The sequence below is a fragment of the Halichoerus grypus genome, chromosome 4 (assembly GCF_964656455.1).
Source record: "Halichoerus grypus chromosome 4, mHalGry1.hap1.1, whole genome shotgun sequence".
NCBI lineage: Eukaryota > Metazoa > Chordata > Mammalia > Carnivora > Phocidae > Halichoerus > Halichoerus grypus.
The window spans coordinates 99,670,639-99,683,047 of record NC_135715.1 but is presented as its reverse complement, the minus strand read 5'-3'; the positions used below and the strand labels follow the sequence as shown (position 1 = coordinate 99,683,047).

General features: G+C 39.3%; 1 protein-coding gene across 5 annotated transcripts in view; it reads left to right on the top strand.

The window, feature by feature from the left end:
- NCKAP5 (NCK associated protein 5) overlaps positions 1 to 12,409 on the top strand; it is a 973,576-nt gene that overhangs the window by 534,047 nt on the left and 427,120 nt on the right. For all 5 annotated transcript variants that reach the window (XR_013447087.1, XM_078070693.1, XM_078070694.1 and 2 more), the window contains one exon: positions 11,201 to 11,334. Coding sequence is in view for 4 of the 5 variants with exons in the window: in XM_078070693.1 (XP_077926819.1) it covers positions 11,201 to 11,334 (134 nt within the window). In the remaining variant the exon portion in view is untranslated. The remainder of the gene's footprint in view (positions 1 to 11,200; positions 11,335 to 12,409) is intronic.

Below are 12,409 nucleotides of genomic sequence, written 5' to 3'. Positions count from 1 at the left end.
AAAGCTATCATAATCAAAACAGTACTTTATTGGCATAAAAAAACAAACAAAAATCAATGAAACAGAATAGAGAGCCCAGAAATAAACCCACAATTAATATAGTCATTTAATTTATGACAAAGGAGGCAAGAATACACAATATGGAAAGGACAGTCTCTTCAATAAATGTTGTTGGGAACACTGTACAGCCACATGCAAAAGAATCAGACTAGACCACTATCTTACACCATAGACAAAAATCAACTCAAAATGGATTCAAAACTTGAATGTAAGACCTGAAACTATAAATCCCTGGAAGGAAAACTGGGCAGTAATATACTTGACATTGGTCTTGGTGATGATTTTTTGGATCTGACTCCAAAAACAAAAGTAAACAAGTGAGATCAAACTGAAATCAACTTCTGCATAGCAAAGGAAATCATCAACAAAATGAAAAGGCCATGCATTGAATGTTAGAACAATATGATTTACAAATCATATATCTAATCAGGGGTTAATATTCAAAATATATACAGAACTACAATACAATAGCCAAAAACAAAAAACAAAATACAAAGCAATCTGATTTTAAAATTGGCAGAAGATCTGAATAGACATTTTTCTAAAGGAGACATTCAGGTGGCCAATAGATGCATGAAAAAATGTTCAATATGACCAATCATCAGGGAAATGGAAATCAAAACCACAAAGATGTATTACCTCATACCTGTTAGAATGACTTTTATCCAAAAAAAAAAAAAGAAAAGAAATAAGTGTTGGTGAGGATATCAAGAAAAGGGAATCCTTGTGCACAGTTGGTGGGGATATGAACTGGTGCATCCACTATGGAAAACTGTATGGAAGGTCCTGAAAAAATTAAAAATAGAAGTATCATATGATCCAGCAATCCTACTTCTGGGTATTTATCTGAAGAAAATGAAAACATTACCTCAAAAAATATATATATGCACCCCATGTTTATTGCAGCATTATTTACAATAGCCGAGATATGGAAACAACCTAAGTGTCCTGAATGGATGGATGGATGGATGGATGAAGAAGTTGTGGTAGGTATACAAACACACACACACACACAAACACACACACACACACACTCATATACAATGGAATACTACTCAGCCACATAAAAGAATGGATTCTTGCCATTTGCAACAACATGGATAGTTCTTGAGGGCACTAAGCTAAGTAAAATAAGTCAGGCACAGGAAGACAAATGCCATATGCTCTGACTTATATACGGAATGTGAAAACAAAACAAACAAACAATAGCAATAACAAAAACCAAACTCAGAGATTAAGAGAACAGATTGGTGGTTGTCAGAGGTTGAGGAGCAGTGGGGAGTGGGCAAAAGGGGTGAAGGGGGTCAAAAAGTACAAACAGTCATAAAATAAGTCATGAGGGTATAATGTACAGCGTGGTGACTATAGTTAATAATACTGTATTGCATATTTGAAAGTTGCTAAGTCAGTTAATCTTAGATGGTCTCATCACTAGGGAATAAAAAAAGAACTTTGTAATTATGTATTATGATAGATGATAACTAGGCTTCTTGTGATTATATTTGCATTTGTGTATACAAATATTGAATCATTATGTTGTACATCTGAAACTATTATATGTCAAATATAAAAATAAAGAAAGGACAGAAAGATTACAAAACAAATGTTAGAGCAGAACTGACTATCCTAAGAAGAAAAAAAAAGATGGGGGTGGGGGATGGGACTTGGGGTCAGAAGAACTTTGTTCTGGTCCCAAAGATGTCATTTCTAACAGTGAAACCCTGAGCAAATGCCTTCCCTCTCTTTATACCATCTTCTTTATCTTTAAATGAAGTTGATAACAACCAACTTCGCCAAGTTGTCCTGAGGGCAAACATTCTGTAAACTTGAAGTGCTCTCCAACTCAAGATTTTTCACATAGAACTTATTTCAGAGGTAGAGATATCAACTAAAGACGCACAAATGGTTGGAAGTTCACCCACTCAGAGACAGCTTTTGTTGAGAAAACTATGCAAACCCTCCTTTTGAATGAGAGTAAATGCCCGTGACTCACAAAGGAAGGGGTGCTGTATGGCTGGTGAAGTGTCCTGTTAATAGGTGTCTCACATCATGTAGACTTAGCCCAGGGGCCAGTGTTTGTGTTCCTCATGTAGCAGTTTGGGGACAATGGAAGGAGAAGCCAATGAGAAGGAGAAAAGGTGAACTTGCTAAATGAAACTGGGAGAAATACAAATGTGGTCCCCAGTGAGTTTAGAAAAACACTCTCAGAGCTTTCTTAAGATGGCCTCTTAAAGCAAACCCAGCCAGGGATTCAATGGAAAGAGATGGTCACAGAAATTTGGCCTTATCAGGTCTACAACCCAGATTTCTGTGACATTGCTTTTTACTTACTGCTCTTCAGTGCCCAGCAGCACTGTATAAATAACACTCAGCTCTTCTGCATCTCTCACTCCCTTTCACTCTCCATGCTATAAAAGATAGCAAACCTGGGGGAAAAAATCAAAATTACTTTGGGGACAAATTGGTTTATCTCTAGGATACAGCTATTACAAAAAAAAAAAAAAAAAAAAAAAAAATCTGGCCAATCCATTGATACATTCTTTTGTTACTTTTATCCATGTTTTATAATTTGAGTAAAAAAATTTTTTCCCTACATTTGGAAAATAGATATGGCTTATTGTCAAGCTTTGATGGTTTAATTGAAATACACACCATTTAAAGGGAATATATTTTAGTAAACAACTTTTGCCTCATTAGTCTTTGAATTCCCTGGAACTTTCTCTGTGTTGTAAGGGTATCATTTTATTTGTATTTGAAAAGGCATTAACAAATTGAACAGAAAAGTTTATTCATATGGAAAATGTGCTCCCTTATTAGATTTTGGGGAATTCTTCAGTATGACAGTGAGTGAATCTATGTGACATTCTTCACGTGTGAAGGAAAAATGGATGCTATCTTCTCTGCAAAACTTCATTTTCTTCATACACTGTGCTTTTTAACTATTTAACATACACCATTTGTTTTGCTTGTTTTGGGAATCAAAGCACAGTCTTCCAGATTCTATAATAAAGGAGACTTACCCATGTTCCTTCTAGTCCAATGAGTTTATACAGAGATGAGTGTTGATTATGTGTAATAGTGGAGTAGATTTTATTTTTATCTTTTTATTGTAAAATATATGTAATAAAATCTAAATAATGAAATAAATAATTAAAAATGAAATAATAAAATATATGTGATATAAAATTTGCCATTCTATTTCTACAAAAAATTGACTTTGGTTAGCATGTTTCTCCTTCAAAACCATGTTTTTCTTCTTTTCCAAAGCTGCTGGAACATGACAGAATAAAGATTTGATTTTGATTTTTCTTTTTCTGAATCTTATAGAAGTAACTGATTGTGTGGGGGTGAAAAATGGAAACCAAAGAGTTTGGGACAGAAGCTACAGGCCTGACTTAGCTAAAGGCCAGCTCCAGAATCAATAAGCAAATATATGTCCAGTATGTTAAATACAGAAAAATACATATACACATTAGACATAATCCTAATCTCAAATAGATGTTTATGTAGGTGAAGAATCATAATAAATGCACATGAAAAAATTATAATAGAAGAAAGTAAGTACATGTGTATAGGGTGGCAAAGAACATAGGTCTGTGGAAATCAAGGAAGGAAGAGAATAATGAAATGATGTGGGGTAAGTTCTAGAGAGATGGTTCAAGCCTGGCAGCATCTCTAGGCTTTAAGTAGACCTCAGAGGGCTTGTTAAGCAGGAGGAAGAGCATGGTCAAGGGTGCATAGGCAGGGGAATAAGTATTTTTAGAGGATCTTGATTTATTTCCAAATTATGGTCTACTGTTTCCTTCATAATTCTCAGGAGAACTTTTCCCCCATAAGTTAGAGGTGAAGAAAATCCATCTTTCCTATCACTTCCGGTGAATATGCCCCATGAAGTGGATAGCATTCCATCCTGGGTAATCCATGGTTCAGAGTCATCATGCAGTCTGCAGTCTTTGCTTCCCTCTTCCTGTGTAAGAATGTGGGTCCCTCCTAGTCAGGTAATGAGTTGTTCTTTGGTTTTCATCATAGAATATCTATTCTGCATGCAAAGTGCTCACATTAGTAGCAACAATATCCTAAATAGCATGACATGCTAAAAAAAAAAAAAAAAAGCAGCAGCAACAAAACAAAAACAAAACAGAAAGACATCAGCATGGATGAGTCAGTAATGTCAGGAGGATTCAAGTTTGCACACTTCTAACTGGTTCCAGGAATGAGTTTTTGCTGAACCATCTATTCTGGGTTGTCCAGTCCTTCTTTGAAACACTGATTCCCATTTGTGAATGAGTTAGTTTTCTGAGATAATAAATAAAGTGAGTGGTTTAGCCTATCTTTATCCGTGAAAAACTAACTGGACAAATAAAAACAAAATATTTAACCGTATTCTCATCAGCTCCATGGCCTAATTAATTTGAAATTACAGGCCCTTGTACAAAAATCACTTATGTTCCTTTAAAAGCATAGACCAGGAGGACTAGGAAAGATGGCGGAGGAGTAGGGGACCCTATTTCAACTGGTCCCCGGAATTGAGCTGGATATCTACCAGACCACTCTGAGCACCCACAAAACCAGCCTGAGATGTAAGAAGATCTGGATCTCTACAAACAGAATATCGCAGGCGGTTGGTTTTGAGCTACGAAGCGGGGAGTCCTGATTTCAGAGGATAAACGGCAGTGGGAGGGTGCCTGGCCGTGGGGATCCTACACCACTGGTGAGCGACAGCCTCGTGCGCTGGGGATGGGGCACAGACTCGCAGACCGGTAGCAGCGGGGAAAGGACTTTAGGGCAGCCCCCGGGGCAGGAACCCGGAGTGGTGGGGTCATGCGTGCGAACTGGGAGCGGCTGGCAGTTTTAGAAGCACAAAGGGCAGAGACGTGCTCCGACCTCCATGGAGACAGGACTGGGGGCGCTGTGGAGGGGCGCACAACCCAGGACACTGCAGTTTATAGCAGCATGGACAGAAACGGAGACAGTGTGGCCTGGAGAGCTCACTGAAGAACAGACTGCGGTCTCTCTGCTCTGAGGCAGAGGGTTGGAAACGGTCTCTTCTGCTCTGACTCGCGGAAGAGACGCAGAAAGTCTCCAGGGAAAGCCGCCAGAGAACAAAAGCCCCCAAAACTGATTCCCGCTGAGCCCAGCCCCCACCACAGGGGCGCAGGGCAACTCCACCCAAACAGGGTTGCCTGAGTAACAGTGCAGCAGGCCCCTCCCCCAGAAGACAGGCTGGGAAAACAAGAGGCCAGCAACCCTAAGGTCCCAAGAAAACAGGTGCATATTGCTTGGGTTCTGGTCAATAATTTGGACTCTATACATTCCCTCAAACACCCATCAACAGAATGACTAGGAGGAGGAGCCCCCAAAACAGAAAAGACTCAGAGATTATGACTTATGCTGCAGATTTACAAATGGATGCAGATATAACCAAGATGTCGGAGATGGAATTCAGGCTAGCAATTGTGAAGACAATAGCTAGAATGGAGAAGTCAATTAATGGCAACATAGAGTCTGTAAGGGCAGAAATGAAAGCTGAATTGGCAGAACTTAAAAATGCTATCAATGAGATCCAATCCAATCTAGATAATCTAACAGCTAGGGTAACTGAGGCAGAAGAATGAATAAGCGACTGGAAGACAATATAATAGATAAAAAGGGAAAAGAGGAGGCCAGGGAAAAACAACTCAGAATCCATGAAAATAGAATCAGAGAAATAAGTGACACCATGAAGCGTTCCAATGTCAGAATTACTGGAATCCCGGAGGGAGTGGAGAGAGAGAGAGGACTAGAAGATGTATTTGAGCAAATCGTAGCTGAGAACTTCCTAATCTGGTGAATGAAACAAACATATGCGTCCTAGAGGCAGAGAGGACACTTCCCAAGATCAAGGAAAACAGGCCAACACCCCGGCATGTAATAGTAAAACTTGCAAATCTTAGAGCCAAGGAAACCATCTTAAGGGCAGTTAGGGGGAAGAGATTCCTTACGTACAGAGGGAGGAACATCAGAATAACGTCAGACCTATCCACAGAGACCTGGCAAGCCAGAAAGGCCTGGCAAGACATATTCAGGGTACTAAATGAGAAGAACATGCAGCCAAGAATACTTTATCCGGCAAGGCTTTCATTTAGAATGGATGGAGAGATGCAGAGCTTCCACGACCGGCAGAAACTGAAAGAATATGTGACCACTAAGCCGGCCCTGCAAGAAATATTAAGGGGGGGTTCTATAAAAGGAGAAAGACCCCAAGAGTGATCTACAACAGAAATTTACAGGGACAATCTATAAAAACAACGTCTTCACAGGCAACATGATGACAATTAATTCATATCTTTCAATAATCACTCTCAACGTGAATGGCCTAAATGCTCCCATAAAACGGCACAGGGTTGCAGATTGGATAAAAAGACAGGACCCATCCATATGCTGTCTACAAGAGACTCATTTTGAACCTAAAGATACATCCAGACTGAAAGTGAAGGGGTGGAGATCCATCTTCCGTGCGAGCCGACCTCAAAAGAAAGCTGGGGTAGCAATTCTTATATCAGACAAATTAGATTTTAAACTAAAGTCTGTAATTAGAGACACAGAAGGACACTATATCATTCTTAAAGGGTCTATCCAACAAGAAGATCTAACAATTGTAAATATCTATGCCCCCAACATGGGAGCAGCCATCTACATAAGCCAACTGTTAACCAAAATAGTCATATTGATAACAATACGTTAATTGTAGGAGACCTCAATACTCCACTCTCAGCAATGGACAGATCATCTAAGCAGAAAATCAACAAGGAAACAAGAGCTTTGAATGATACATTGGACCGGATGGACCTCATAGATATTTACAGAACATTCCACCCTAAAACAACAGAATACTCATTCTTCTCGAGTGCACATGGAACCTTCTCCAGAATAGACCACATACTGGGTCACAAATCAGGTCTCAACCGATACCAAAAGATTGGGATTATTCTTCTCGAGTGCACATGGAACTTTATCCAGAATAGACCACATACTGGGTCACAAATCAGGTCTCAACTGATACCAAAAGATTGAGATTATTCCCTGCATATTCTCAGACCACAATGCTTTAAAACTAGAACTCAATCACAAGAAAAAATTTGGCAGAAATTCAAACACTTGGAAGCTAAAGACCACTCTGCTCAAGAATGTTTGGGTCAACCAGGAAATCAAGGAAGAACTTAAACAATTCATGGAAATCAATGAGAACGAAAACAAATCGGTCCAAAACCTATGGGATACTGCAAAGGCGGTCCTAAGGGGGAAATACATAGCCATCCAAGCCTCACTCAAAAAAACGGAAAAATCCCGAATTCACCAACTAACTCTATACCTTAAAGAACTAGAGAAAAAGCAACAAATGATGCCTAAGCCATGCATTAGAAGAGAAATAATTAAAATTAAAATAGAGATCAATGAATTAGAAACCAGAAACACAGTAGATCAGATCAACGAAACTAGGAGTTGGTTCTTTGTAAGAATTAATAAGATCGATAAACCACTGGCCAGACTTACCCAAAAGAAAAGAGAAAGGACCCAAATTAATAAAATTGTGAATGAAAGGGGAGAGATCACGACTAACACCAAGGAAATAGAAACAATTATTAGAAATTATTATCAACAACTATATGCCAATAAACTGAGCAATCTGGATGAAATGGAGGCCTTCCTGGAAACCTATAAGCTGCCAAGACTGAAACAGGAAGAAATTGACAACCTGAATAGGCCAATAACCAGTAACAAGAGTGAAGCAGTGATCAAAAACCTCCCAAAAAACAAGAGTCCAGGGCCTGATGGATTCCCTGGGGAATTCTACCAAACATTCAAAGAAGAAATAATACCTATTCTACTGAAGCTGTTTCAAAAAATAGAAACAGAAGGAAAACTTCCAAACTCATTCTGTGAGGCCAGCATTACCTTAATCCCCAAACCAGGCAAAGACCCCATCAAAAAGGAGAATTTCACACCGATATCCCTGATGAATATGGATTCCAAAATCCTCAACAAAATCCTAGCTAATAGGATCCAACAATACATTAAAAGGATCAACCACCATGACCAAGTGGGATTTATCCCCAGGATGCAAGGTGGTTCAATATTCACAAATCAATCAACGTGATAGAACACATTAATAAGAGGAGGGAGAAGAACTATATGGTCCTCTCAATTGATGCAGAAAAATCATTTGACAAAATACAACATCCTTTCCTGATTAAAACTCTCCAGAGTATAGGGATAGAGGGAACGTTCCTCAAGTTCATAAAATCCATCTATGAAAAACCCACAACGAATATCATCCTCAATGGGGAAAAGCTGAGAGCCTTTCCCTTAAGATCAGGAACACGTCAAGGATGCCCACTCTCACCACTGTTGTTCAACATAGTACTAGAAGTCCTAGCAACAGCAATCAGACAACAAAAAGAAATAAAAGGTATTCAAATTGGCAAAGAAGAAGTCAAACTCTCTCTTTTCACAGACGACATGATACTTTATGTGGAAAACCCAAAAGACTCCACCCTCAAATTACTAGAACTCATACGGCAAGTCAGTAATGTGGTAGGATACAAAATCAATTATACAGAAATCAGTTGCTTTCTTATACACTAACAACGCAACTGTAGAAAGAGAAATAAGAGAATCGATTCCATTTACAATAGCACCCAAAACCATAAGATACCTTGGAATAAACCCAACCCAAGAGGGGTAAAGGATCTATACTCTAGGAACTACAGAACACTCATGAAAGAAATTGAAGAAGACACAAAATGATGGAAAAATATTCCATGCTCATGGATCGGAAGAATAAACATTGTTAAAATGTCTATGCTACCCAGAGCAATCTATACCTTCAATGCCATCCCGATCAAAATTCCAGTGACATTTTTCAAAGTGCTGGAACAAACAATCCTAAAATTTGTATGGAATCAGAAAAGACCCCGAATCGCCAAGGAAATGTTGAAAAAGAAAAACAAAGCTGGGGGCATCACGTTGCCTGATTTCAAGCTATACTACAAAGCTGTGATCACCAAGACAGCATGGTACTGGCACAAAAACAGACATATAGACCAATGGAACAGAATAGAGAACCCAGATATGGACCTTCAACTCTATGGTCAAATAATCTTTGACAAAGCAGGAAAAAACATGCAATGGAAAAAAAAGACAGTCTCTTCAATAAATGGTGCTGGGAAAATTGGACAGCCACATGCAGAAGAATGAAACTCAACCATTCTCTAACACCATTCACAAAGATAAACTCAAAGTGGATGAAAGACCTCAATGTGAGACAGGAATCCATCAAAATCCTAGAGGAGAACATAGGCAGTAACCTCTTTGACATCGCCCACAGCAACTTCTTTCAAGATACATCTCCAAAGGCAAGTGAAACAAAAGCAAAAATGAACTTTTGGGACTTCATCAAGATTAAAAGCTTCTGCACAGCAAAGGAAACAGTCAACAAAACAAAGAGGCAACCCACAGAATGGGAGAAGATATTTGCAAATGACACTACAGATAAAGGGCTGGTATCCAAGATCTATAAAGAACTTCTCAAACTCAACACCCAAAAAACAAATAATCAAGTCAAAAAGTGGGCAGAAGATATGAAAAGACACTTCTCCGAAGAAGACATACAAATGGCTAACAGACACATGAAAAAATGTTCATCATCATTAGCCATCAGGGAAATCCAAATCAAAACCACATTGAGATACCACCTTACACCAGTTAGAATGGCAAAAATGGACAGGGAAAGAAACAACAAATGTTGGAGAGGTTGTGGAGAAAGGGGAACCCTCTTACACTGTTGGTGGGAATGCAAGTTGGTACAGCCACTTTGGAAAACAGTGTGGAGGTTCCTCAAAAATTTAAAAATAGAGCTACCCTATGACCCAGCAATTGCACTCCTGGGTATTTACCCCAAAGACACAGATGTAGTGAAAAGAAGGGCCCTATGCACCCCAATGTTCATAGCAGCAATGTCCGCAATAGCCAAACTGTGGAAAGAGCCGAGATGCCCTTCAACAGACGAGTGGATAAAGAAGATGTGGTCCATATATACAATGGAATGTTATACTCAGCCATCAGAAAGGATGAATACTCAACTTTTACATCAACATGGATGGGACTGGAGGAGATTATGCTAAGTGAAATAAGTCAAGCAGAGAAAGTCAATTATCATATGGTTTCACTTATTTGTGGAACATAAGGAATAGCATGGAGGACACTAGGAGAAGGAAGGGAAAAATGAGGGGGGGGGAATTGGAGGGAGAGATGACCCATGACAAACAGGGTTTTAGAGGGGAGGGGGGAGGGGGATTGTTTAGCCCGGTGGTGGGTATTAAGGAGGGCACGTACTGCATGGAGCACTGGGTGTTATACGAAAACAATGGATCGTGGATCACCACATCAAAAACTAATGATGTATTGTATGGTGACTAACATAACATAATAAAATTTAAAAAAATAAAAAATAAATAAAAGCATAGACCAGAGATTGAAGAGATGAAATAATTCTTTTTTTTTTTTTTAAAGATTTTATTTATTTATTTGACAGAGAGAGGCACAGCGAGAGAGGGAACGCAAGCAGGGGGAGTGGGAGAGGGAGAAGCAGACCTCCCACGGAGCAGGGAGCCTGATGTGGGGCTCGATCCCAGGACCCTGGGATCATGACCTGAGCCGAAAGCAGACGCTTAACGACTGAGCCACCCAGGCGCCCCGAAGAGATGAAATAATTCTGAAGAGGCACTAATGATCTTACTCATCATTACTCAAATTATAATACATTTGGTAGTATTACTGGGTCATAGATCTTCATATCTGCGCAAGAAGCCACCTGGTTTAGTGAAAATTATTCAAGCATTAGAGACATCAGCCAGGATTGAAAACTGTTACCTTCTGGTTTTTATGACAAATTACTCAGATGCTTCTGATCCTTAGTTTTCTTGTCTGTAATAAGAGGTTAATAATAGAACCTACTTCATGGGGTTGTAATGAGGATGAAATTAACTTATATATAAAGTCCAAGTTAGCCCTTAGTAACTGACAGCTATAACTAATTATTTTTTCTCATAGTAATTAAGAAACACCACCTTAAAAGTCATTCCCTTTGTGCGTTTCATAGCAAGAGAAGCTGATGCATGAATTGGAAGAGGAGAGACACTTACGTCTTCAGAGTGAGAAGCGGTTGCAGGAGGTGACCCTGGAGTCTGAGTGCAACAGAATTCAGATGCGTGGCCTCCAACAGCAGTTCTCCAGGTATCGTTCTGAACTGAGTTTCTTGCTTCAGGAGGGGCATCTCTTCCTGCACCAGTAGCCCCTGTGCTTGAATTTCCATTGTGAAAGCTTTTGTTGAATTTGAGGAGCTAATTTACCTATAGCTTAGACCTTCTCCTCTGGCCACGCCATGATATGGCATGTGGGCCAATTTGTTGAAACTTGCTATTTGAACCTCACATAGTCTTGGCTTTATTGGATCTGGTTGTCTTTTCTTCCCTGATGGCTTTCCAAGGGATTTTTCCAGGAAGATGTGGTGGCTGTGTGGCCTATAGGGATGTCCGGTGAAAGGCCAGCCAGGAGGATGAAATTTTACCGGTCATCATAATTCTATTTTAAGGAAGACAGAGAATGTGAATCTAATCATTCAGTAAACTCTTACTCAGTACTTAAAGGAAACATTTACCAATAGTTAAAAAAAAATCAAAATCAATGAATTTCTTTCCTTTAAAAAGACCAAACTTGAATTTGAAAGGAGCATTCTGAAAAGTAGCTCTTAGATTTAATTCCCACACAGTATCTTTCAGCTTCCAGTTACAGTTACTGTGGGGCCAGGTGAAGGTTCAGCCTATTATTTAAAAGCTATTTAGTTCCATGTAAAAAAACCCCACAAACTTGTGCTATTCCAGTCCTGGGACCAGATATGGGAACTCTGGGAAGGACGATTTACTTTCATTTCTGTATCTCACTTCACCATTTGAAAAATCAGGAAATTAATTTTTGGGTTCTTTGTTTTTTTCTCCCTCATGAGGCTATCCCAGGCTAAATCAAGTTTGAGAAGTTGCCCTAAAATTTTTCTAAGCCGTCTATGTGGATCTTGTGTTTAATTTACCATTGGGATTTGGATGAGATCAATGATGGATAATATGGCTTCCTCATTATGAAACTTTTATAATGATAGCTTAAGTTTTGGATATGCCACAGGGAGAAGCCGAACTTGAGCCTCCAGATGATTTATCTCATTGTGACTAATACCATGAATGCTTGTGACTTTGGTTTAGAGTCTTCTTGGAGGAACAGGGTAGAAAGGATGGATGACCCCCCTGCATTCAGTCAT